Here is a 25,410-nt window from a genome sequence, read left to right as displayed (position 1 = left end):
GCACGGTTTGCTGATAACGATGTCTTGTGATTCGAGTCGAGAAACACCAATAATGAAATAAATGCCGATGAAGAAGGATTTCAACTGCGACCCGTAAGTATAGTAAATAAACAAGTACATCCGACCGTGATCAACATGAATACCGTACGGACGACGACATGGACTTGTAGGAAAACGCATGAGAGAACGGATCGTATGAACCCCAAGATGCGCCAGATAACGCATCTAATGTTTTACTGCCAAGGAAGAATATCTCAACACGCAGCAGCAAACTGCGTCAACAAGACCCGATTGGCAGTTGAAAGTTAATTTTAATTTTTACATGTTGTAAAAATCATAAAAGACCCACAGCTCAGTTATGCTAACGCAAAGAGCCATGTCAAATAAACTAGAAGAAAAAAAATTATGTGAGTGACTGTTCTGTTCAACGCGTTCGATTTTTCTTCATCCGCTCACATTCTGTAGATAATATTGTCCATGTTGACGTCATCATTTCACTTCGCTCGTCGAATTGTTGGGCATGATCCAAGCCGATGTAAAAGCTGCTCTTTCAGCAACATTGTTGTGTACTCCTCGTACACTCTCTAAATCAAACTTCCTGCCAACCCGGGGTTGCAGAAGGTAACGTTAATAACTAATTCTCGACTTTCATAGTGGTAGGTTGTGTCATCGTTGGCACCATCTACATTCAGCTTTGCAAATGCCTCTAGAAGACTTTTCTTTCTTGAGTAGGTGAAACGGCTGCACCATTTTACCGCCCAAGCGTTGAAATCACCGACTCTTCTGTCAGTTCATCAAGCATTTCTAAGAATCAATTGATCGTACACCGCGGAGGTGCATAGCAGCTGCAGAGGGAGACTCCATTGATTGTTGCGATAACACAGCCTTCATCTGCGTGATGAACCGCTTCCTGAAATGGCTATCTTCCCGTCGTCTTGCCGTTGATTTTGCGTTATCTGATATCCAGCTTCAATAGCTGGTCGGGATACGGTATGGCTCCGAGATGATAGATACATAGCACCTAAAATCAGCTACAGTTTGCCGCAGCAAGTGTTGTGCTGTGTCGTAGTGGTTTAGGTTGATTGCCTCCACTGTGAATTCATTGCAGTCGCATGGGCCTACTGTAACATGGTTGTTACTTTCTTCGTTTGCACAGATTAGACATCTCGGTGCCGCTCGGTAGTCATTTGCCTTGTAACATTCTTTCCCTCGCCTTCTACATAATTTGCGACTGTCAGGTCCACTGCAGTTTCTAGCCAGGTGGTTGAACTCTTGAGACTTTAAACACACTTCCGGTCGATGAGAGACACTCAGTGGACATACCGACCAACAAATTAATCTTCCCGGTTTTAGTGCCTTGTTTGCTGCTTCGACTGGAAGTCTGCGTGCCGAAAGGTCCCTTTCTTATTTGTATCGTCATCTGCACTTCTCCAAGCTCGCACTGTTCTTTCAGAAATTTTCTTTTCTCATTGGTTGCCAGTGGCGTAGCCAGGGGGATTTCGGGGGTTAACCCCCCCCCCCCAAACCAAAATTGAGTCGAAAAAAATTGGTGTGTGAACTGGTCAAATCTTTTATTTTTAATATTCAAATAATAATTTTGGAAGTACTACGATAAGATGCAGATGAAAAACGGAATGCGGAGACGGCGTATGAGCAACGAATTGCAAAAGTAGCTTGGAGAACCACCCATTGTTCACTCAGCGAAGTTCAGGCGGCTGCATTTTTTTCAGAATGGTGAACAACTCAGTAAAATTGTTCTAGAAACTTATCGTTCTTAATGCAACGTTCAAAATCACTAAGCATGCGTTGATCTCCCACCAGCATGCTCCAGGTCTAATGAGCGATTTGTAGAAGATTAACTTCATCCGGTGTCGTACATTCGTCGATCGAAGGGTTTTTCGACGCCCAAAGTAACAATGTTCACCTGCTAGAATACGTTTCTAAATTTCTCTGTTGGTTTCATTATTGGCGGTCATTAGTGAGCTCAAATACACGAGCTCACCCAGTAAACGAAATGGCGGCTAAGCGGGTTAAAACATGCCGACGAGCGGTAGGAAACATTTTTCTAGGCAACCCGCTGTAACTCGCCAACAATCCACCCTAATCGAGTGGGTATCAACCAACTCGATATCATCGCCATCGGTTGCACCGTCAGTCGGATGTACGTTCCCACCATCGTCTCAAGATTGTGTGCCACAATATTGACGTTACCGGCGAAGCTAAAAAGCTGAGCATACTTCCGGAAAACCGTGTCAATCCTAGCTCTTATTATCACACCTTACCGTAGCTCTTTCCGAGTTTCAAAAGGACTCGAAAGTATTTCTAATACTCATTACATATCACTCGATTTATTTTCGCTGGTCCGGAAATCCGTATTTGGGCATTATATGCCAGTTTTCTCAACGAAATCGCTTGCTAACGGTGATTGGCGGCGACAAGGAATTTGGGAGAACACCTTCAGCAATATGATTGCTCGATAACTATTTGCAGTAATCCCGCTTAACACCCTTTTTAAAGATGGGATATATTACTTCCTCCATTCAATCTTCCCGTAAAATCTGTTTCTCCAAGATCTTTAAAACCACCCAGTGGAATGCTCTACACAACGCCTCTCTTCCGTGTTTCAGCAGCTCACATGGCAGTTGATCATTACCAGCGGCTTTATCAGTCCTCAACCCGCTGATCACCTCATGAATCTTCGGTAGTTCTTGCGCTGGGAATCTGTCATCGGCTGCGTATGTCCCCAGACTGATTCTTGAGATACTCTCGTCGTCTACTGCTATTTCGATGTTCGTCATAATACACTTATCGATCAGTTCACACTCGGTCGTGAAAAGGTTAGTATCTCTTTATATGTCAGCCTGTGGCACATAGCCCTGATTTGAGCGATTTACCTACTCGTAGAATTTTCATAACTCTGTACAGATGCTCCATCGCCTCGGTATCCCGATCTTCTTGTAGGCGATTTCGAATCTATATTCACACTGTGAATGGTGCGCACATTTGTGATGCTGGAGAAAATTTTTCCGATCATTAGAACGTGGTCGAATTGGTTCTCAGTTTGTTAAACAGGTGATCTCAGAGGCGGGGTTCATGTCGCTGATGAGGAGCTTCACATTCTGCCGCGGGCTCCAAATGCGCGTAAAATGCATCTTTCTCATTATCGGGTCACGCTTCGTGGGGGCAGTGCACGTTAACGATGCTATAGTTGTATAAATGGCCTTCGATCTACACACATTCTTTCTCTGATCGTTTGTTGGTACTTGATTACGCGTTGGTGCATCTTGCCCAGCACTACAAAGCTGATTCCCAACTTGTTTGTTGTGCCGTCGCTCTAATAGAATGTAACCGCGCGATGCCCGCTTTTCCACACATTCTGCCCTACCAAACAAAGTTTCTACCATGATACGTCCCTGAAGTTGTGAGTTTTCACCTCATTGTGTAGGATTCGTTCGAACCCAGGGAAGTAAAAAGACTTACAGTTCGATATGTCAAGTTTACAATCGTAGTTCTGTTTTTGTTACGTGGGTTTTGATGGATTATTCCGATCCGCCTTGTCCTCCTGATTCTCCGTAACGTGGTGTTTTCCGGGTAGCTTGTTGGGTTTGACACGACCTCCTGTCTCCTCGGACAGCCACGCGGGGTTTCTTTGCCAGCTCACGTATTCAGTTCTGTCTACGGTAGGGTCATAGCGCACATGCTCACTCCCACCTTCTCATTTTGCTTCTACTGCACACGACGGTAGTACCCAGTCGATGCCGGGCTACAGATTAAATGTCATCAATAGACGCACAGGGAATCATGAGATAGAAGTTTGTTAACACTGGGAAGTATTCACCATTTGATGACCAACCATCGAAGTTGATGGTTTCGAAGTTTTGTGATGTTGACCGTAAGATATATTCCATTTTAAAATTCTATGAAGAAAGGTATTCTTTTTTTTTTTTCTTATTTTTAGAATGGAATGGTAACCGCTGAACTGTTTTTGTTTCTGAACTTTCAATATTTTATCAAATTTACATTATATTAAAGCATTTTCGTCAATTTCTGGCGGCACTGACTTTTCCTGTACTTACACACCAAAAAGGTCTGAATTTTATCGTTGACGTAATTCTAAACTAGCCACAATCTAACAAGCCGTAATTGACAAAGCGACGGAATATAACAGTGTTCTGTTTAGTTTTACATGAAAGATGTACTTTCCATACGCAGTGCCATAAAATTACATCCTTCAACATATTAAACAAACGCCGTATGTAGAGTAAAATTACGAGTCTCGCAAAATTCAACGACATGTAAAATTAAAATCAAACGTAAAACTATGTCATTTTTGATGCTCGTATATGTCATGGTCAGGAGACGTAAATTTACATGATTTTTTCTAGGTGTACTCCTAACTAAAGTTGGCTTCCTTCTAGTCTGATCGCTACTATTCGCTCTCGTCAAATTAGCTTCTTTGCTAACGGGTGGTACGCTTTATGTGTCTTCTGCAATGGCAGTTCCTGCTGTCGGATTGATACAGGGTTGTTTCGTTGTTGGCATGCGTGGCGATTTCTACATCTCATTTCTTGAGTATTTTACTTGCTTCTTTGCTGTAGCTTTGGGCTTATACAGCAATGGAATAAAATAAACGCATCACAATTCCAGTGTAATTGCGTTTGCGAATCCGGGGATACTTGTTATCAACGTTTTCATTTCATTATTCATTTGTATGTAATTGTGTAATTTAGGGGTACTCTTCCTTTAGTAGAACTCGGAAATTACGAACAAATAATGAATGAATTCGTACTGAGACTTTGTTCGGACACGTATCACAAAATCCGTACTGTCCTCGCAAACTCTATATGGTTGGTATGGTTAAGTATATGATACGCGTCACATATAGTATGTATTTGAATTTATCATGTGAGATAAAAATCAAAACGCAACGTCGTTTCGTTCTAGTTCAGTGGTTTTCAATCGGGGGTGAATTCACCCCCAGGGTAAATTGGATGATTGTTGGGGTTGAATTATGCGGGAAAAATTTTAACTTGTTATCCAAACATTCCCGTCGGGTATTTGTCTTTATATATTGTGTCAGTATGTCAAGAATTGAGATGCTTACTGAGAGTGCCCTGGAACAGGTTTCTTATTGTAAAATTGTGGTATTCATCCAATTGAAAATCTTTTTTTACAGGGTAATAGGGTTACCACTTTGGTAAGGTTCTCACTCGAAAATTTTTACTGACCTGGAATAGGTTTTTATAGAATCACTTTGAACCTATCTGCTGAGTTTAAATTAGACAAGTATAAAATCTTTCAATCTTTTTGTAACTCGTCGAAGTATCAATCACCAATATTGACTCACATTGACCGTTTGTTGTTTTGTTTTGGCAAAGCATGATGCAAACCACTACTTTGAGCTTTTCTTATTAGCTGTAAATTTATCGTGTTTGTAAACCGTAGTGTCCACTTAGATAGGTGTGAAATTTCACTTTTCTGGCCAACTAAAAAAATCCAAAAGCACCGGCCACTCACGCTGTGGAGGAGCAGCCGAACAGCCATTGCTCTCTGCCACAGCTAAGTACCGTGAAGCAGACAGGAAAGCATCTGTGAAGCACACTGCGGTGTCTTCCGAAATTTTTGCAGGGCACAAAATATTCGGTTATTCGTCATTACAGTCGCTAGGAAGGTTTCAACAAAGTAGCAAATCTTCTCTACCTGGCCAACAGTTAAGGTCCGCTTCTGGAGCAGTCAACATTAACACCGGAGGAACTTATTTGAACATATTGAGTTAAAAATTTTCATCGTATCACTATACTCGTAAAAAAAAAGATGCAAAACCCGGAGGCCATCTCCAAAAACTGGAGTCTCCGGGTCAAACCCGGAGGGGTAGCATCATGGGGATCAATATTCGGAAAGGGATACATAGAACTAAAAAGGTTGAAAACCACTGTTCTAGTTTGTGTTTTTGTGTAGCATCAGACTTATACATTATAATAGTAACTATAGCTAAATATAAGGATAAGATTATAGGTTTTAATCAAAGAATAGCTATTCAAGGCTATCACATCACATCACATCTAAACGTATAAACTGAAAACGATAGCAAATGCATTGAACCCAGTTGAATTGGTGTTATCAGTATGAGAGATAAACCCGAGCAATGTAACAATGTTGAAAAATTGGATTTATAAATCTTGGGTGCTATATTAGATGATCAAAAGGCATTTAAGAGAAGTGTGAAATTGATGTTCTTTCTAATTGCTAATGATTTGTGGAATATGGAGAACCTAGACAACAGCGGATACAATTCCGTTAACACTTTAATGGAATGGTTGAAGAGCCAGCCTCATTTGCCTCACATTTCAGGTTTGTACTCTTGGAATATTTTGTCGCAGATTTTCAGCGCAGCAAGTTATGATTGATGTGAAGTGAGGTCTCGCCAAAAAGATATAATTTTCCGATAAGTTTCTCGATGTTTTGCAGAAAACGATGCACTCATGTTTTTACATTGTAACTATTACGACACAGAAGCGGCCAAACAGACGATTGAGAAGTATTACACGTTCCGAACGAATTGTTCTGACTTCTTTAAAAACCGAGATGTTGAAGATCCGGCTATTCATACGGCTTTAAATCTAACGTATGTTTCTGTGATCTATTACCTTGTAGATGATAGATCAATTCAAACTTTCATTATTGTAGGATGTTTACCGTTTTTCCGAAGTCGACGCCTGAGGGATACAAAATAGCATATTGTCGATTGATAGATACGGACACCACCAACTATGTACATCTTTACAATGTGAAATAGTAAGTATCTCCGTTTCCTCTTTGAATTCTTTTTCTCTTTAAATAGAGCAATTATCTAACTAAATCTTCATGTTTATCCCCATTTAGTCGTTGTTAGCTACTTTTCTATTGCCCATATGTAATGTTATGCACAGCTCAGATGGTCGTTCTCGGGTTTGTTGAAAGCAAAACCTGGATCCATCCTGAACCCGGTGAGTGGGTTTCGGATCAGGTATGGGTTTTATGTAAAAAAAGGTTTTGGTTGATGATTGAGTAAGGGTTTCTTTTTCAAACTAAAAATTTCTCGAGCTCGGGTTGGGTTAATGGTTGAAAAAAATTAAACAGGATCATTTCTTAACGAAGATTACAGTTTTAACCTGTGCTTCACATACAGAACCGTTTTCATCGTGTATTATTTCCACTGTATTAACGAATATAATTTGTACATTTCTATTGTTTGAGTTAGCTCTTCAAAATACTCAAAAAACAATTCATTGCTTAAAATAAACCAAATGGTGGCGGAGAATAGTGTTCAGTTTTATTTTTTTATCGTTTTGGTTTAGGTGCAAAATGCATGCAACATAGAACAAGTTACTTAAAAGGGTAGACTGTTGGCTACATTTTTAAAAGTGTTTGGTGCAATGTTTTCCTTTTTTGTGAACAAAAATATGTAAACTGTATCGATTTTGTTGGTTATTTTCGGCAAATTTGAGACTAAGAGAAACGAAAGCAATGAAATTGAAAGGCAGATAGGTATTCTAGAGCGAATCAGTTATAAACTTAGAACGGAAAACTAGCACTAGGCAGGCTCATATGGACATGATTGAAAGGAAATATGAAGAACTCTTTGCCTACTGCTAAGTAGGAGTTGGGCGTTGCACCCAAGTCTACCGCATGGTCTATGGTAGAACATAACTCATCATCATGTTTTACCGCCGACGCCGGTAATTTAATTCTTTTCCCATTATGCATGTCCTACACACTAAATTTTGATTGCCGAATATCAGCAAAATTTTGCTGAATTTTGCCTTGCTGAAATGCCAGCAATAATTCCAGCAAAAAATATTACACTGAAATTACAGCAATTCAAAACTGTCAAAATTCGCGGAGCTTTCAGTTTGATTTGCTGGAACTCAGCAAAATTGCCATTCTTTCACTGATTGTTTCAGCAATCAAATTTTATAGATCTGCTGGTTTTCGTCAAAATAATGGGCTTTACTAAAAATCAGCGAAACAAAAATTGCAAAGCTGAACTCTTAGCAAATCCAGTTTTGCTGAAAAGTTTCAGCAAAATATTTTGCTGAAACAAAACACAAAAACTTGGTGTGTAATGTCTTAATAAGGACGTTTTGCTGGTAACTATGTCTTGTGATACGGGACGAGAATCCTATTAAACGATGATTTGAGCCTTGCTTGAACGACTCATAGGGACGATATAAACCAGTAACTCGCCATCTCAAATCTCATATCAAATGAGAGATATAGCAGCTATTCTGCCACCAGCAGCAGCAGATAATCTTGCTCGTTCTGCCAACAAAGTAGGCATTGCAATGAAAAAAATTGATCAGAAACCTATATCAAGCGATGAAAGGAGTAGCAATCCTATTTTTCGCAGATTTACTAATTTTTCAATAGTGTACTATTGAAATACATAAATAAATTTAGTACCAATTTTTTACCGGAAATTGTCTGAATCGACTGGGTTTCGAAATATGGAAATTCATCAACAATTAACTAAATTTAAGCGAAAAAAATGTCCGTTTTCCTTACATTTGCATACTGTTTACACAATAATACGGGTACGGATAGGGTACAGTTGAAATGAAACGAAACCAAATAAAAGATTCAGTCACTTCTTAAATTGGGCTATTCTGAATCGATTGGTATTTAAAAGGCGCAAATCCATTGACTATCAACAGTGCTACAGTCGTTTAAAATTATGCCAGTTTCGGACGCGGATGGAATTTTAGTTTTACACCTAGCTCCAGTCCCACCCACCAACTTGCCCCGCGTGAATCTCCGCCAACTAACCCCAAACGCAAATTTTATAAAAAGTATTTAAAAACAACTTTTGTTCGTGGAAAATCAGCTAATCACGTTCACGCATTTCACGTTCACGCATTGCAAATGATAATTTGGAAATTTACCCTCCCCCCTAGCAATTTTTTTTATGGATCTGCGCTCGAGATGAATACCGCTAGCGAATTGCATTGTTCGCACGTAAAAATAGCTGCATTTTCAAAATAACTGTTGTCGTACCCTTTAACTTTTTCTACCTTTCGGAACGCTAACACAAAGGTGGGACTTCGATTGTCGGCACAGTTTCCTCAACGCACCGCATAATCAGCTCGATCCGAGCTACGCACATCCGCTTAGTAATCATCGCTTCACTTCTCAATCCCCACCACCTGTGAGTGAGCGAATGTAATTATGTTGAAAAATGTTCCTAGAGGCAGGATTCGAACATGTACCCAATGCACAAACCCTTACGCACTAAGATATGATGACGTCCCAGAAAGAACATATGACTATCGCATTGGCGGCAGTAATCGTGCCCTGCCTTCAAAACGAGACCATAAACAACCGTAGCTGCCACCGAACACATTTGATCTATTTGATTTCCCCCGCTAGATACCTAAGGACCGTTTTTTTTATTATCGTCTGGTATTTAATTTTTGCTTATTACCTAGCGAAAAAATTTAAAAGAAAATGACAATTCAGGGTTAATTTACGCTTTGTGCACATTTTTACATTTCTTACAAAAGAAATGTATAGAATTCGCTCAAACTTTGAAAACTTTTTCCGAGGCCCGGAAGGCCGAGTCTCATATACCAATCGACTCAGCTCGACAAATTGGGACAATGTCTGTATGTATGTGTGTGTACTTTTTTATTTGATAGTAATGCTTTTACGTACGCGATGCAGAACGGCGAGCTCGCGTGGCCGAACCTGTTCAGATACCTTTTGAGACAACCATGACCAGACAAGAACTGCGTCATGTGGAAGTTCACCTTACCATGCGCTCTGTTCACCTATACATACAGGCTTGGAATTAGTCGATGGGTCCATCTACCATTTACAGCGTTATCCCACTGATGCTGCCACTTGATTAAGGTGTCAGCTCGGGCTCGGTTACGGACTCCTCTCGTGCCTCGATTCCTATAACACTCGCTATCTTCTTCGAGTAGAAGATTTATGTGAATTGTTCCAACTATCACGTAGGCTGCCTCTGACGAGATAGTTCGATACGCGCTAGACACCCACATGGCCATCAGCTTGAACATGTTGTTCAGCCGAGATATGTTCCTCTTCGTCTGCAGTGCCGTCACCCAAGCAGGTCCTGCGTATCTGAGCACCGATGGGGACCAACTCGTCAGTAGTCGCTTTTTACTGCTGCTGATCGCAGAATTGATGGGCATGATCCGAGATCACTTTTACGGCCCTCCCGCATGCGTGGTCAGTGTGGCTGTTGAAGCTTAGCCGGTCGTCTATTATCACTCCCTGTTGCCTAACTTTCCGCTTTGAGTTGATGGTATATTCTCCAACCGAAATTCTTGCCTGCTGCATTGCTTTTCGGTTGCTTATCAAAGCCATCTCGGTTTTGTGGTGAGCTAACGTCAGCTTCTTCTCGCGCACCCAGTCTTCCACAACATCTACCACCTCCGTTGCGAGTACTTCTAATTCCGCCGATCACTAGGACCACCACGTCATCCGCAAAACCGACAATTTTTACGCCCCTGGGGAGGCTCAGCTTCAGCACTCCGTCGTACATAGCATTCCAAAGAGTTGGGCCGAGTATGGAACCCTGTGGAATGCTCGCTGTTACGGTTACACTTCTTTTTCCGGAGTCAGTTTCGTAGATCAGTTGCCGGTTCTGGAAGTAGCTCCTCAGAACCCTACAGAGGTAGTCGGGAGGGTCGCTTTGGGTGCACCCCTCGCACACTCTCCAATTTAAACTTCCAACCAGCCCGGGGTTGCAGAAGGTAACGTCAATAACTGAATGTCGACCTTCGCAGCGATTGGTGCTGGTTGTACCATCGTTCGCAACTTCTACGTTCAGCTTTGCAAAGGCTTCGAGTAGACTACTCCCCCTTGAGTTTGCAAATCGGCTGTCCCATTCTACTGCCCCAGCGTTGAAATCTCCGGCTATAACGACAGGTCTCCGATCGATAAGCTCTTCTGCCAGATTATCGGTCGTCCACCGCGGAGGTGCGTAGCAGCTGCAGAAGAAGACTTCATTGATTTTGTCGATTACGAAGCCATCATCCGCACGATAAACCAAATCGCCGCTGATTTTGCGTTATCAGCCATCTAGTTTCCATCGTTGACCGGAATACGGTAAGGCTCCGAAGTGATAGCTATATCGCATTTAGACTTCGCTACAGATTGCCGCAGCCAGTGTTGTGCAGTGTCGCACTGGTTGAGGTTAATTTGCGTTACCTCCATTGTGACTTCGTTGCAGTCGCCTGTTTGAAGGCCGGACATTGTGGACTTCCTGTAACGTAGTTGTTACCTTCCTGTAACGTAGTTGTTACCTTCTTCGGTTGCGCACGAGCTATACCAGCTCTCTACTGTGTGAAGGTCAGGCCGGTGACGGATAAAAGAAACGAAGGAGGAATTCACCTACCAGCTCGTCATGAACCAACTGGTGAAGTGTTTCGTTTTTTTACTTTTCTAGTCGATTTTTATTTTTTATTCCTATTTTGTTCTTGATTTTTTTTAATAAGTTAAATAATACGGTCGAGCGTGTTGCTCCCGCAACAAAAAGGAACAAACAGAAGGATCACCCTCCGACGAATCTTATGGGGAAGAGGAACGTGTATCTGATTCGGAGACAGATGATGTTATGGACGATCCACTTTCTCCATTTTCCCCCAATGTCTCACAGCTACCCCCCCCCCCCCCCCCTCCCGAGTCAAGGTTTACCAGGATGGATCCGCCGGTCCTTTGGTGGTATACTTTCGGCCCAAAAATAAACCGTTAAACAGCATAACTGTTGTACGGGAGCTGACAAAACGTTACTCGACCGTAACCGAGATTAAAAAGGTTCAGTCAGATAAACTGCGCGTAGTCGTTACTGACTTGAAACAGGCCAATGGTATCGTTAGCAATAGCCTCTGTACACTGGAGTATCGCGTCTACATTTCTTCTCGTGATGCGGAGATCGACGGTGTGGTAAATGATGCGGGTCTAACTGTCTAACTGATCTAATGAATGATGGGGTTGGTCGCTTTAAGGACCCTAACATTCAATCAGTTAAGATTTTGGAGTGCAAGCAATTGCACTCAAAGTCCATCGAAGGTGGAAATTACTATTCATCAGACTCGTTTCGCGTAACCTTCGCCGGATCTGCACCTCCGAGCTACGTTGAAGTGGGAGGAGCTCGTCTATCTGCGTGCCCCTCCTTGCAGCAATCTTATTACTCGATGGCTAACTTATTAAACGAAATCACGGATCTGATCACTGTTTTACAGTGGAACTGCAGAAGTATTATCCCCAAAATGAATTCATTAAAACACTTGCTAGATTACAATAATGGTGATGCATTTTCCCTATGTGAAACATGACTTACTTCTAATATAAACCTCAACTTCCACGATTTTAACATTATCCGCTTGGATCGAGAATACTCATATTGAGGGGTACTTTTAGGGATCAAAAAGTGCTACTCCTTCAACCGAATCAATCTCCCTTCGACGCTAGGCATTGAAGTTGTCGCTTGTCAAACAACAATTAAAGGCAAAGATCTTTGCATTGCTTCTATTTACACTCCTCCTAGAGCCATGATGGGATATCGAAGACTCTCCAACGTGATTGAACACCTCCCCTCGCCTCGCCTGCTTCTTGGAGACCTTAACTCTCACGGTACAGAGTCTGTCTGTACGGTACAGGGGATGTCTGTACGACGATAATCGATTCTCGACAATTCAAGACCTTTGTGACAACTTCGATATGACAATCCTGAACACAGGGGAAATGAGAAGGATTCCTAGACCACCAGCGCTTAGTGCATAGTGCACTGGACATATATCTATGCTCGACATCACTACGGTTAGATTGCAAGTGGAAGGTATTATCTGATCCCCACGGTAGTGACCACCTGCCGATTGTAATTGCAATCACCACTCGTTCAAGATCTTCGGAACCAATCAATGTTCCCTATGACCTCACACGAAACATTGATTGGAAGAGCTACGCTGCTGAGATATACAAAACTATCGATTCGACACAGGTGCTTCGCCCGGAGGAAGAGTATACGTTTTTCTCCAACTCGATTCTCGATATCGCGATTCAAACTTCGACGAAACGAGTACCCGACGTGAACACCCAAAAACGTTCTCCCAACCCGTGGTGGGACAAAGTGTGCTCAGATGTGTACGCGGAGAAGGCTGCCGCGTATAAAGCCTTCGGGAACGACGGTTTAGTCGCTAGCTATCGACTGTACGCGATATTAGAAAAGCGAATGAAAAATTTAATGAAAGCCAAGAAACGCAGTTACTGGCGCCGGTTTGTCGACGGGTTAACAAGAGAAACATCGATGAGCACTCTTTTAGGCACGGCCCGTGGTATGCGAAACCGAAACAGTACTAACGTGAGCGTGGAATATTCAAACCATTGGATATTCGATTTCGCCAAGAAGGTTTGTCCGGATTCCGCCCCGGCACAGAAAATCTACCGCGCCGCGTCGCCTTACAATACCGCGAATGAAACATCGTTTTCGATGGTGGAGTTCTCACTTGCTCTCTTATCATGAAACAATAATGCTCCAGGGCCAGACAGAATCAAATTCAATTTGTTGAAGAATCTACCAGACTCTGCTAAGAGACGCTTGTTGAACTTATTTAATAAGTTTCTTGAGGGTAACATTGTCCCACATGATTGGAGACAAGTGTGTGTCATCGCCATCCAAAAACCAGGAAAACCAGCCTTCGATCACAACTCTAATCGACCAATTGCAATGCTATCCTGTATACGGAAGTTATTTGAGAAGATGATCTTGTTTCGCCTCGACAATTGGGTCGAAGCAAATGGCTTACTGTCAGATACACAATTTGGCTTCCGCAAAGGCAAAGGAACGAACGATTGCCTTGCGTTGCTCTCAACAGAAATTCAAATGGCATATGCTAACAAAGATCAGATGGCATCAGTATTCTTGGATATTACGGGGGCTTTCGATTCAGTTTCTATAAACATTCTTTATGAGAAGTTGCACCAGCATGGTCTTTCACCAATTTTAAATAACTTTTTACTAAACCTGTTGTATGAAAAACAAATACATTTCTCGCATGGTGATTTATCGACATCACGATTTAGCTACATGGGCCTTCCCCAGGGTTCATGTCAAAGCCCTCTTCTCTACAATTTTTACGTGAATGACATTGACGAATGTCTTATCAATTCCTGCACGCTAAGGCAGCTTGCAGATGACGGTGTGGTCTCTATTTCAGGTCCCAAGGCCGTCGACTTACAAGGACCACTGCAAAATACCTTGGACAATTTGTCTGCTTGGGCTCTCCAGCTGGGTATCGAGTTCTCTACGGAGAAAACTGAACTAGTCGTATTTTCTAGGAAGCGTGAACCAGCGGAACTACAGCTTCAGTTAATGGATATAACTATTGCTCAGGTTTCAACATTCAAATATCTCGGGGTCTGGTTCGACTCTAAAGGTACCTGAGGAAGTCACATTAGGTATCTGAAACAGATGTGCAAACAAAGGATCAACTTTCTCCGTACAATAACGGGAACATGGTGGGGTGCCCACCCAAGAGACCTAATCAGGCTGTACCAAACAACGATATTATCAGTGATGGAGTACGGATGTTTCTGCTCTCGCTCCGTTGCGAGCATACATTTCATCAAACTAGAGAGAATCCAATATCGCCGTTTGCGTGTTGCCTAAAGAGTTATTGATCAATACTGGCGCCGACCAGGCCCGAACGTAGATCGCGGAGGGAAGGGGAAGGAATGGTTAGTCCGATACTTGCTTTTATTAGAAGCCATATATACTACTGCGCCCTTCACAAGTATCACGGGAGGAGGATATTTGTTAGTAAGTATAAAAGTTGGTTTCTACTTCTTTTTTACCGTCGCCGGAGAGGTGACTCCACTATCTGGACTAGATATCAACTCATAGACCGGGGACCAACAGCTTTACTTCACTTCCGAAGGAAGACGTGACCAAAGATTTTTTCAACTCAGACAAATCTCAAAGACCTCGGCTGGAATTGAACCCAGGCCAATTGGAATGAATGGCGGTCACGCTTACTACTCAACCACCGGCGCCGTCTATTGATTAGACACAATTTAACCTATTCTATGAATTATATTACTTTTTAATATCTTTCACTTTTTTCATTTTAGTCATCGAACAATAAAAAGATAAACAAAATGAAAACAAAACGATAAAAGAATTTGTTTTATTCATTTGATCAGTTTTTTCATTTTGTTTATTTTATTCATTCTATTTATTGTTTATTGATTTTATTAACCCTTGCTTGCCCTGTTATTTATGAACAATAAGGGCATGTTCAGGAGCGTTTTATTTTATATAGAAGATTCTAGGTAGAACTGGAACTGAAACATTCACATCCCCAGCAGAGCGTTTTGATTTATAATTTCGAACATTTTTGTTTTGGAATTTAAAACTGTTATGGCATGTTCAGGAGTGTTTCAGTTTTAGATTCATAATTTTGACAGTTCTATAATATAAAACTGAAAATTTTTAAAACTGTAACTTGCTGTCTTCAGCAGCAGTTCTAGCGGGTGTTCTATTCAGTTTAAAATTCATGTCTCGCCATGCCTTCAGCGTTACTGCAATCTAATTTATTTTTCCCCGGTCTATCGGGTCTAAGTGTCTGTGCTGAATACTTTCCATGTATTTAAAACACAGTTCTAAACGTGTTTCAAAATCAGCAACAAATAGAACGGCGTCGTATAACAGTTTTAAATTTTAAAACAAAACTGTTCGAAATTATAAAACAAAACGCTCTGCTGGGGATGTGAATGTTTCAGTTTCAATTCTACTTTGAAACTCCTACACAAAATAAAATGCTCCTGAACATGCCCTTATACAACGCCGTTCGATTTGTTTCTGATTTTAAAACACGTTTAGAACACGTACTCAGCACAGACAAGTAGACCCGATAGACTGGGGAAAAATAAATTTGAATGCAGTAACGCTGAAGGCATGGCGGAACATGAATTTTAAACTGAATAGAACCCCCGTTAAAACTGTTGCTGCGGACAGCAAGTTTTAGTTTTAAAATTTTCAGTTTTGTATAATAGAACTGTCAATATTATGCATCTATAACTGAAACACTCCTGAACATGCCCTAAGGGCATGTTCAGGAGCGTTTTATTTTATATAGGAGTTTCAAAGTAGAACTGGAACTGAAACATTCACATCCGCAACAGAGCGTTTTGTTTTATAATTTCGAACAGTTTTGTTTCAAAATTTAAAACTGTTATACGACGTCGTTCTATTTGTTGGTGATTTTAAAACACGTTTAGAACTGTGTTTTAAATACATGCAACGTTTTCAGTACAGACACTTAGATCCGATAGACTGGGGAAAAATAAATTTGAATGCAGTAACGCTGAAGGCATGGCGAGACATGAATTTTAAACTGAAGAGAAAACCCGCTAAAACTGCTGCTGGGGAAAGCAAGTTCTAGTTCTAAAATTTTCAGTTTTATATTATAGAGCCGTCAAAATTTTAAATCTAGAACTGAAACACTCCTGAACATGCCCTAACGTTTTGAACCAGCTATTGCTTTGGGGTAAGACAAGAATCCAGATCTCCTCACGAAATCAAGTAAAACTAATAACTGATCGTTTATTTGAGCGCTAATACTTACAAGAAATATTCGTAGAACTGAAGTTATTGCAATGGTTCTGATTGGGTTCCACTGGAGGAGTGCTGCCAGCGACATTATCGATGAAAAATTATATTTTGATATATCTTCGATGTTATCAAATGTTTTTGAAAACTGATAAATCTTATAAATTTGAACTGCTTTCGGCTACCTTTCCTGGCCAATTGGTCTATTGAAAACTTTGCAGGAGATATGTATTAAGGATCGGCATGTAGAAATTGAGCAGCTTCTAACACTGCTAGAGAAGCACCTATCTTGATCAAAATAGGTTTTTCATATTTCGTCGTATCGTTTCGTCTTAAGAAAAACAGTTTCGGAATGTGCTAGAAAAAACATTAGGTATGAAAGGGTTAATTGTATCCATATTATTCATATTTTTGTCTTATTAATTCAATATTATTTATGATATTTATTTTAATCATTTTATTAAATTGTTATTTCTTCCAGTTCATATATTTTATTCAGTTCTTCATACTATTAATTCGATTCAGTCAGCTCTTTTTTATTATTGGATGAATATGTTTGTTAGCTTAAAACAATTTAATTTACACTCTTAATTTTAATTTTTTTAAGAATATTGTTTATTTTTCATTTGAGCTAATGTGATTTATTTATTTTATTTATCTTAATCATTCTACCAGTTCATAACAAAAACTTTTTTGATATTTTTTGCTTCATAATTATTTTAATTTTATTTATTTTATTATTTTTCTATAGTTTATTCAGTTTATTCGAAGTGTTATTCGTGTATGACGCGAAACTGTGCTTATCCCACATCTAGTTGCTTGCCAACTTCGCGTGAGTTCGGCAAACTAATGAATGGAGATTCCAGTGACAATTAATGGCACAAGTTAGAAGGGAAGAACTTAAGTATATTCTACTTCATTGCGGTTATGTCTCTGACATTACCCATCCATCTTTTTGTTTAAATTAATATTTTTATCATAGACTGATATTAAAGATAGTTCAAATGAATTATTATACTGTTTATTGCAATAAAAAATTGGCCTGTCCAAATTGAGAGTATAATAATAAATTAATTTCTATTTCAAACCACGGCAAATTTTAATTTGATCATGCGAGGAAGGCAGATATTGCATCATTTCATCATAACTCTTTTTCCTGCCTTATACTCTTCCGATTTGTAACACTGTGGCGATCAATATAAATCATACGGATAACTAAATGTAATGGTGAGTTGATAGGATGTAATCAAACACATCCAAACATATATACTGATTAAGATCGAAATTAAATGCAATGAGTCCCATTCAATTGTCGTTATCAGCATTAGAGATAAACGTGAGCAGTGCAAACTCAGTGATGTTGTAGAATTGCACTTTTAAGCGTCAGTTTTCACTCTAGATCAGACATGAAATTTAAAATTCAATTATAATTGCGAGATGAACTGTTTGAAAAATGGAGGACAATGACAATAATGGAAAACATGGCGTTAATATTTTAATTGAGTGGGTAAACAGTCAGCATCACTTGCCTCGCATTTCAGGTTTGTACTGCATGATTATTTAATCGCAGAATAAGGCTTAGTGCTATTCACGCGATGGGCATTTTTATATTTTGCAGAAAACGATGCACTCATGTTCTTACATTGTAACTATTACGATGCAGAGGCTGCCAAAAAGACGATTGAGAAGTATTACACTTTTCGAACGAATTGTACGGACTTCTTCAGACATCGAGATGTTAATGATCCGGTTATTGATACGGCTTTAAATCTAACGCAAGCTATTGTGACGTGTTATTTGTTGGATGAAAGTCGAATTTAAAATTTCATTATTGCAGGATGTTTACTGTTTTGCCGAAGTCGACCCCTGAGGGATACAGAATAGCATATTACCGATTAATAGATACGGACACCACCAACTACGTTTACCTTGACAATGTAAAGTTGTAAGTACCGTACTGCGGAGCTAATTTGCACACTTTAGTTTTTCAATGGTTTCTAACAGATGCGCTTTTCTATGTTTTATTATACTTTCGACATTTGTAAAGCCATATCTCTTAACCATGCTGCATATGTCGTTGGTCAATTTTCGTTATTGCTGTTTATCCGAATAGGAAAAACTTCACGGGTCGACAAAAGTGATTGGAGGCTCGTGCAATTAGACTGCTCGACACAACAAAACACTTTGAGTGTAATAATACCGAATATTATATTTCGGAGAGGGGAAAAAGATAATAAATGGATGAGCGTTTGAAGGTTTTCGTGTCTTCATCAAAGTTATCTAATATCAGTTATAATATCATTCTCAATAACTTTACCTGAGATACCTCTAATTCTCTAAATAATGCTTAAGATGATTCTTCATAATTATTTCCAGGGGGATGAGTCCACAAAATTATGTTTTTCAAAAGTGCATTGCATCATATTTTAACCTTCTTCCAAATACTATACCTCTAAAGTAGACAGTTTTGAAGTTATGTGATCTTGACCGTAAAAACGGCGTTTGAACAGTTATTTCAGTACTATTGACTGCATGGCTTTTGAACGTGACCTTGAATACTGATTACACTAGTTTACGTCATTTCTGAACTAAACAAGCTAGTGGTCATTTTCATTGTAAAATCGTGTGCTGAATCCGAAAATGAGGTCCAAAAAAATTACAGTAGAACAGTTTTGGAGTTACAGAGAAAAAATGAATTTTACCTTTAAAATTAAAAGTACGTTCAGTAAAATCCAAATATCTTCGGTTGTAGTTCATCGATATGAAATATTATTACGTCGAATTAAACATTTTGTTTTAGTACGACTACTGGTTCTGACGTTAATTACGAATCTATTGAACTTTTTCCCAATTTTTCGTAGCTTCTTGAACAAAAATGAGCGTGTGGTCAATATTTTCGGCAAGATAAAGCAACCCCAAAAATTATATTTTTATGGGAAATTAAAGCTGCGTATTATGTGTATTTTTTAATGCCGAATTTTTGAAGACATTACTCCTCTGAGGCTGAAATTATTATCACATTAAATTCTTTCAAATTTCTTCCATTTACTTGTTTAACAGAATTCTGACAAAAAGTTCCTTATATATTATTAAACAAGCCCTAGAAAAAATTGGAATCGAGACGGTTCAATAAGTTGACCCAGAGAAACACAAAAATTGGCATTTTACAAAAAATTGAATGACTTTCGCAATTTTCATCGGATTCAAACTAACAAGTGCTTATTTTCATTGGTTATTAGCAGGCTTTAATTTCCCATAAAAATGTATTTTTAGGACTGCTTAATCTTGCGAAAAATATTGATCACACACTCATTTTTCTTTAAAAAATGACGAAAAATTAAGAAAAAGTTCAATAGATTCGTAAATTACGTCAGAACCAGTAGTCGCTTTAATACAAATTGTTCTAAGGATCGAAAGTGCATTCAATTACCTTTAATTCAACATAATACTATTTCAAAGCGATGCACTACAACCGAAGATATTTGGATTTTACTAAACGTATTTTTAATTTTAAAGGAAAAATTCATTTTTTCACTGTAACTCAAAAACTGTTCTACTGTAAATTTTTTGGATCATTTTCGGATTCAGCACACAATTTTACATTAGAAATGGTGTTCGAATATTGAAGTTCAGATTTTTATTTTTATTTTGTAAACTAGTGTTATGCACTCAAATATATGCAATAAATAACCATTTACTTCACTCTTTATATTTTGCGAAATTTTCAATCTTACCGGGTTGCTGTTTTTTATAATTGATGCTACAAAAAAACTCCTTATATCTATCTCCGTCTCTGCGTACTCCGTTCAACGTTGGTGCGCTTAAGTCCTTGAATAAAAGTCTCCTCCAGCCCTGGAAGAGGACGGAAATTTCTTGTTGCAGGATGCCCCCGTTGTTGAGATGTGAGGTCTCGTATTCGATGAACATTGTTCCATACCCGTCACCATTCAATTTATGGATTCTCTCCACCTTCTGTTCTTCGGTGTGGTCCATGCACACTCTGTAGACAAGATTGTTGGAGAGATTTTGCTGGATTTGGATGGTTAAGTGTGGTAAGTGTTGCCGTGTTATTTACGTACAGGGACAGTCGGTGGGAGAAATTATAGATTGATTTGTGTCTTGGAAGAAAGCTTTGTAGAAGGGGATAGAATCGATCTCTTTTAGGTAGCGATTGATCAGTAAGATTTTGCATTTAAACACCGGGAGCTGAAGTTTGAGTCCGCTTTGCTCCCGATCTCGCGTCAGCTGCTGCATTCGTACTCGAGCTGGCAGTACGCGCCACTAAAAGGTTCCCAGCGATGCAGACAATTTTTTCTGTGTGGGCACACGTAGGTTGAAAGGTTGAGGCAAGCGGCCATATTCGTGATGTAGCGAATGTATTGAACAATGTCACTTTTTGTAGTATAGTTAGCGCATTGAATGCATCCATAGCAGGTGGGTGAATATTCTTATCATTTCGGAGTCATTGGAGTTTAACCATTAGACGAATAGATTTGACAGAAATCACACCGTGAACCTTCACCTTATTTGTTGTTTGTAGTCAGGCACATTCAATAAAGGCCTGAGGCCCACATTAATGGATATTGTTTTTGCCAACTTAAGTTTGGTACCCCAATCTCGAGAGGAACGTGTAAACAGACGATATCCGCAAAGATTTCTCAACGCTCGATGCGATGACGGATAAATACCGACATACACACCAAGTTTTTGTGTTTTGTTTCAGCAAAATATTTTGCTGAAACTTTTCAGCAAAACTGGATTTGCTAAGAGTTCAGCGTTGCAATTTTTGTTTCGCTGATTTTTAGTAAAGCCCATTATTTTGACGAAAACCAGCAAATCTATAAAATTTGATTGCTGAAACAATCAGTGAAAGAATGGCAATTTTGCTGAGTTCCAGTAAATCAAACTGAAAGCTCAGTGAATTTTGACAGTTTTGAATTGCTGTAATTTCAGTGTAATATTTTTTGCTGGAATTATTGCTGGTATTTCAGCAAGGCAAAATTCAGCAAAATTTTGCTGATATTCGGAAATCAAAATTTAGTGTGTAGGGCACGACCAGATCGCTTCCACAGATACGTTCTAATTGCGCGGGTAGCGGAGGGAGGTACAACGTAAAACAGATGGGGGTTTCCTTGAGCGACCGATCGTTGCATCGGGAAGGGTGACGATAGACGACCATTGACGAGTAAAGAACATGATGTCATTTCTGCAAGTTGAGATAGAAGTGCCACTAACTTACGATTGATCCCGAGCGAGCACATGTCGCCGAACATAAATCGTCAGTTCACCCGATCGAACGCGTGGAGGTTGAATGAGATGAGATCCGTTCTCTATTTACATACGATCATCTGGGCGATCCTGCCCTTAAGCGAGAGTGTGGCTTGAAATATGTTTTTGAATTTCTCTCATAATCCGATTGTCGCTCACGATCTTCTTCAACCTCGTCTTGAGGTTAAGGATGCGAGATGAAAGTTTGTAGTCGTAATTTATGAGCGAGATCGGCCTGCACGAGCGAGCAGTTTTGCCGGCGTGATACTTCTTCATCAAAACTACGACCACAGACCCTCGTTCAAAATGAGATTGGGTTCCTAGTGGATGACGTGGAATGTTCGTGGGCAAAACTCTCTAGAAGGACCATCCGTACCTGGGGATTTTTTCGAGGTGCTAGTTTTTATTACCAAGAGTATTTCGGCAGTCGTTATTCCGCTCATACAAGCATTGTTCGCTTCATCGTTTTCGGGTATCGCTCCATCGCATGTAAAGTCTTCGTCGCCTGTTTCATCCATTACATATAGCCGTCTAAAAAATTCCAGCATGTTCGCTCGGAGCTATCATGTTTGCGTTCAGCCTGTTGATAGTTGTTATCATTGTTGGATTTCTATAGTACCCATCGTATGCCAGGCGCAGTTGGGTATATATGAGCTGTTGTTCACGGTGAAGATAGTCGAATGTTAATTTTGAGACCCATCGGAATAACGATTCAATTCATGGCTTTGCACATTCCAGCCACCAACTCATTCATGAATGGAAATGCCTGCGCTGTCCAGTACTGCCATCGGATTTGAAATTAGTCAACGTTCTCAGTAGTCAACAGATGAGGACGAAGAGACCAGAAGCCACGTCCTGGCTCTTTGTCGAGGTGAGGAAGGCATATTCGGACATGACAGCTTTGTGATTCATGAAAGAGCACACATACGATGTAGATGCGATCTAGTCAGAACATCAAATTGTGCGTTATATATTTGTGGGTACATTTTTACCAACACATCGTGAAATTTCTTTTGTTGGATGATTGCCTGGAGAGAGGGATTCGTGTCAGTCTCAGTCGCATCGCACTGCCGAAGTACGAAATTGAAGTCCCCTGCCAAAATCACGTGGTTGGTAGTGTGCCGAAGGTAGTAGGCTATCGTGTTGTTGACAAACCTCTCCCGTTCGGCTCCCATTGCAGTGCAGTACATGTTGCAGAGTGCCGTGTGCTGTATTCGTAGCAATATTAGGTGACCATCCAAACTTTTCTCGATGCGAGGAAAAACATGTGCTCTTTCGGTACTATTGCTGTTCCTCTCCTAGCATGATCAACATTTTCTACTTCCTGCAGGAACTCGATGTCGAGTTCCCCTGTTCGGGCAAATGTTGTTGCATTAGGCTTGGTCAAGTTTGGTATCGTGTTTATATTGATTGTGGCGTTATTGTAGCTGGTGTCCTCCATCACAAGATTAAATCTTCGTCAGGTGTGTCTTCGCATTCATTATGTCGTTACCTTTTCCTGACGGACGCCGAAGTGATCGTCTGCTACTATTAGATGTCGTAGATTGATCGATATCTTCACCATCGTTTCTGTGGCCATTCATCGCTGGTCGTCTTTGTGTTTCGCAGCTGGCGATCGGTGGCAGTAGTTTGTTTTGAGCTTTGAACGCGACGTCGTTCGGCTTGCCTTTACGGCCTAGAGGGATTCTGTATGTCTATTTGTTAGAGTCTCATAGTTCGGCGCATCACTACGGATAAGCCGTTTCACTTATATCCACGTGTGATACCTAACAAAAATATACGTATGTACTATAATAAACAACAATGATGTAATAAAATCATTACTTAACATTTTCACATAGTGTATAGTAAAATAATACCATCTACAGTCTGTTTATTCCAAAACAAGCTAACATACTCTCAATCATATCTCACGATCCGACCCATCTCGTGCTAAAAATCCATCACTTACCCATATTAATGACGCAATTGTAAAACAATTTGAGATTATGAGACAAGCACTACTTCATACTTTCTTGCGTCGGTATAACGGATAAATTTATGTTATTCAAAGAAAACTAATGAGCGTATTTCTGCAGTTTGATATTATGTCTTGATCTGTGGATGAAGGAAGAAGCATTTGCGCCAGGCCACGTTATTATTGTTGACATGGAGGGAATGAACCTAGGCCACGTGGCCAAGATGAAAATCTCGGTCTTGCGAAACTATGTCTACTACACTCAGGAAGCGCTTCCGATCAGGCTGAAACAGTTACATTTTTTAAATGTTGTTCCCTTCATGGATAAAGTCATGTTTTTGGTAAAACCATTTCTACAGAAAAAAGTTGTTGATGTAATGCACATGCATACGAACCTACAGACGATGCTCAAAGCGATCCCGGTGGAATGTTTGCCGGAGGAGTACGGAGGCAATGCTGGAAAGATTAAAGATCTTAGAGGTATAGAGCTACTTATCTTACACAGTATGCACCATTAATAATTTTTCATTTTTGTTTGTGTATGAACAGAGGCGTACAACCAAAAACTATTTAAAAGACGACTCGAATTCCTGACGGAGGAGACATTAGCTGTTGTAGATAACAATAAACGTATTCCAGCCCCTAGACGATTCATGTTTGGTTTATTTGGGAGGTAACGCTATACTCAAGAAATACTTATTTAACCCTGAAAAAGGCAAACTAAAATTCTGACTTCAATAAACATCGCTCCTAAGACCCAATGAAATCAAAAACCTATTTTTTGTCGTTTTATTAGTGAGAGAATCGAAAGCCCGGAAACGATCGATCATTTGTATATCAAATTACAAATTCATTGAAACTAGAGAACTGGAACTAGTCGGGCCTCTGAGACCCCTTGCCTTTTTGAGGGTTAATAGTTATTGAGAATTTAGATATTTATAGTGTAATAAAATGAGAGGAACAATGTTATTCAAACTGCAAATATGTTTTACTGAGGCATCGTGATTCTCCCTCACTCACGCGAGACGAAGCTTATCTGAGTGATAACTTTTCCAGGATAAGATGAGTCACTCAATTGTCCGTCTCCATAAACGGCGTGAGAATTATTTTTCCGATCCACTATAACTACTAATTACTTCTCTCACGGGAGAAGGTGACATTTTTTTTATTTTCTTTTTTTTTCTTTGTGGTGTCAGAATGACAGGCTAAGATCATAGTTGATCCATCTGGCCGGTGTCGTCTTTTTAGTTTTCTTTGTATACTTTTCCAGTTCCGTTTGGTAGTTACGTTGGTTTGGTGTAAATTTAAATTTGTATCTGTGCTTGTTGTGGCACAGCATCTTCTCTGGCCGTACCCCGAATTTGTCAGTGAGCTTAGCATAATATATTGAGATACAATCGTAGTTGAATAGGCAGCGTCATCGATTCTGTATAGTAGTAAAGTTGCACAGACTCAGCGGTTGTTGACCGTGATGCTAGACAGACAGATGTGTTTTGAAATTATAAATTTAGAATGAAAAATAATTGTTAGATTATTGGTAGTTGCTATCCGACCACCGCCTAGAGCGGTT

At 39.9% G+C, this 25,410-nt stretch overlaps 1 protein-coding gene across 3 annotated transcripts; it reads left to right on the top strand.

The window, feature by feature from the left end:
• Positions 1 to 6,205: 6,205 nt before the first annotated feature.
• LOC131691196 (alpha-tocopherol transfer protein-like) lies at positions 6,206 to 24,815 on the top strand. Of its 3 annotated transcripts, none has more exons than XM_058977419.1 (5): positions 6,206 to 6,351; positions 6,469 to 6,625; positions 6,688 to 6,795; positions 23,962 to 24,320; positions 24,390 to 24,815. In XM_058977419.1, the coding sequence occupies exons 1-5, from the start codon at positions 6,231 to 6,233 to the stop codon at positions 24,515 to 24,517; spliced, it is 873 nt and encodes a 290-aa protein (XP_058833402.1). In that variant the 5' UTR covers positions 6,206 to 6,230; the 3' UTR covers positions 24,518 to 24,815. The 3 variants fall into 3 exon arrangements, with proteins under 3 accessions (XP_058833402.1, XP_058833401.1, XP_058833403.1); XM_058977418.1 differs by having other exon boundaries at positions 6,211 to 6,351; positions 6,451 to 6,625; XM_058977420.1 differs by lacking the exons at positions 6,206 to 6,351; positions 6,469 to 6,625; positions 6,688 to 6,795 and adding exons at positions 17,883 to 18,156; positions 18,234 to 18,390; positions 18,453 to 18,560.
• The last annotated feature ends 595 nt before the right edge of the window (positions 24,816 to 25,410 follow it).

The sequence above is a fragment of the Topomyia yanbarensis genome, chromosome 3 (genome assembly GCF_030247195.1).
Source record: "Topomyia yanbarensis strain Yona2022 chromosome 3, ASM3024719v1, whole genome shotgun sequence".
NCBI lineage: Eukaryota > Metazoa > Arthropoda > Insecta > Diptera > Culicidae > Topomyia > Topomyia yanbarensis.
This window is presented reverse-complemented; position numbering and strand designations above follow the sequence as displayed.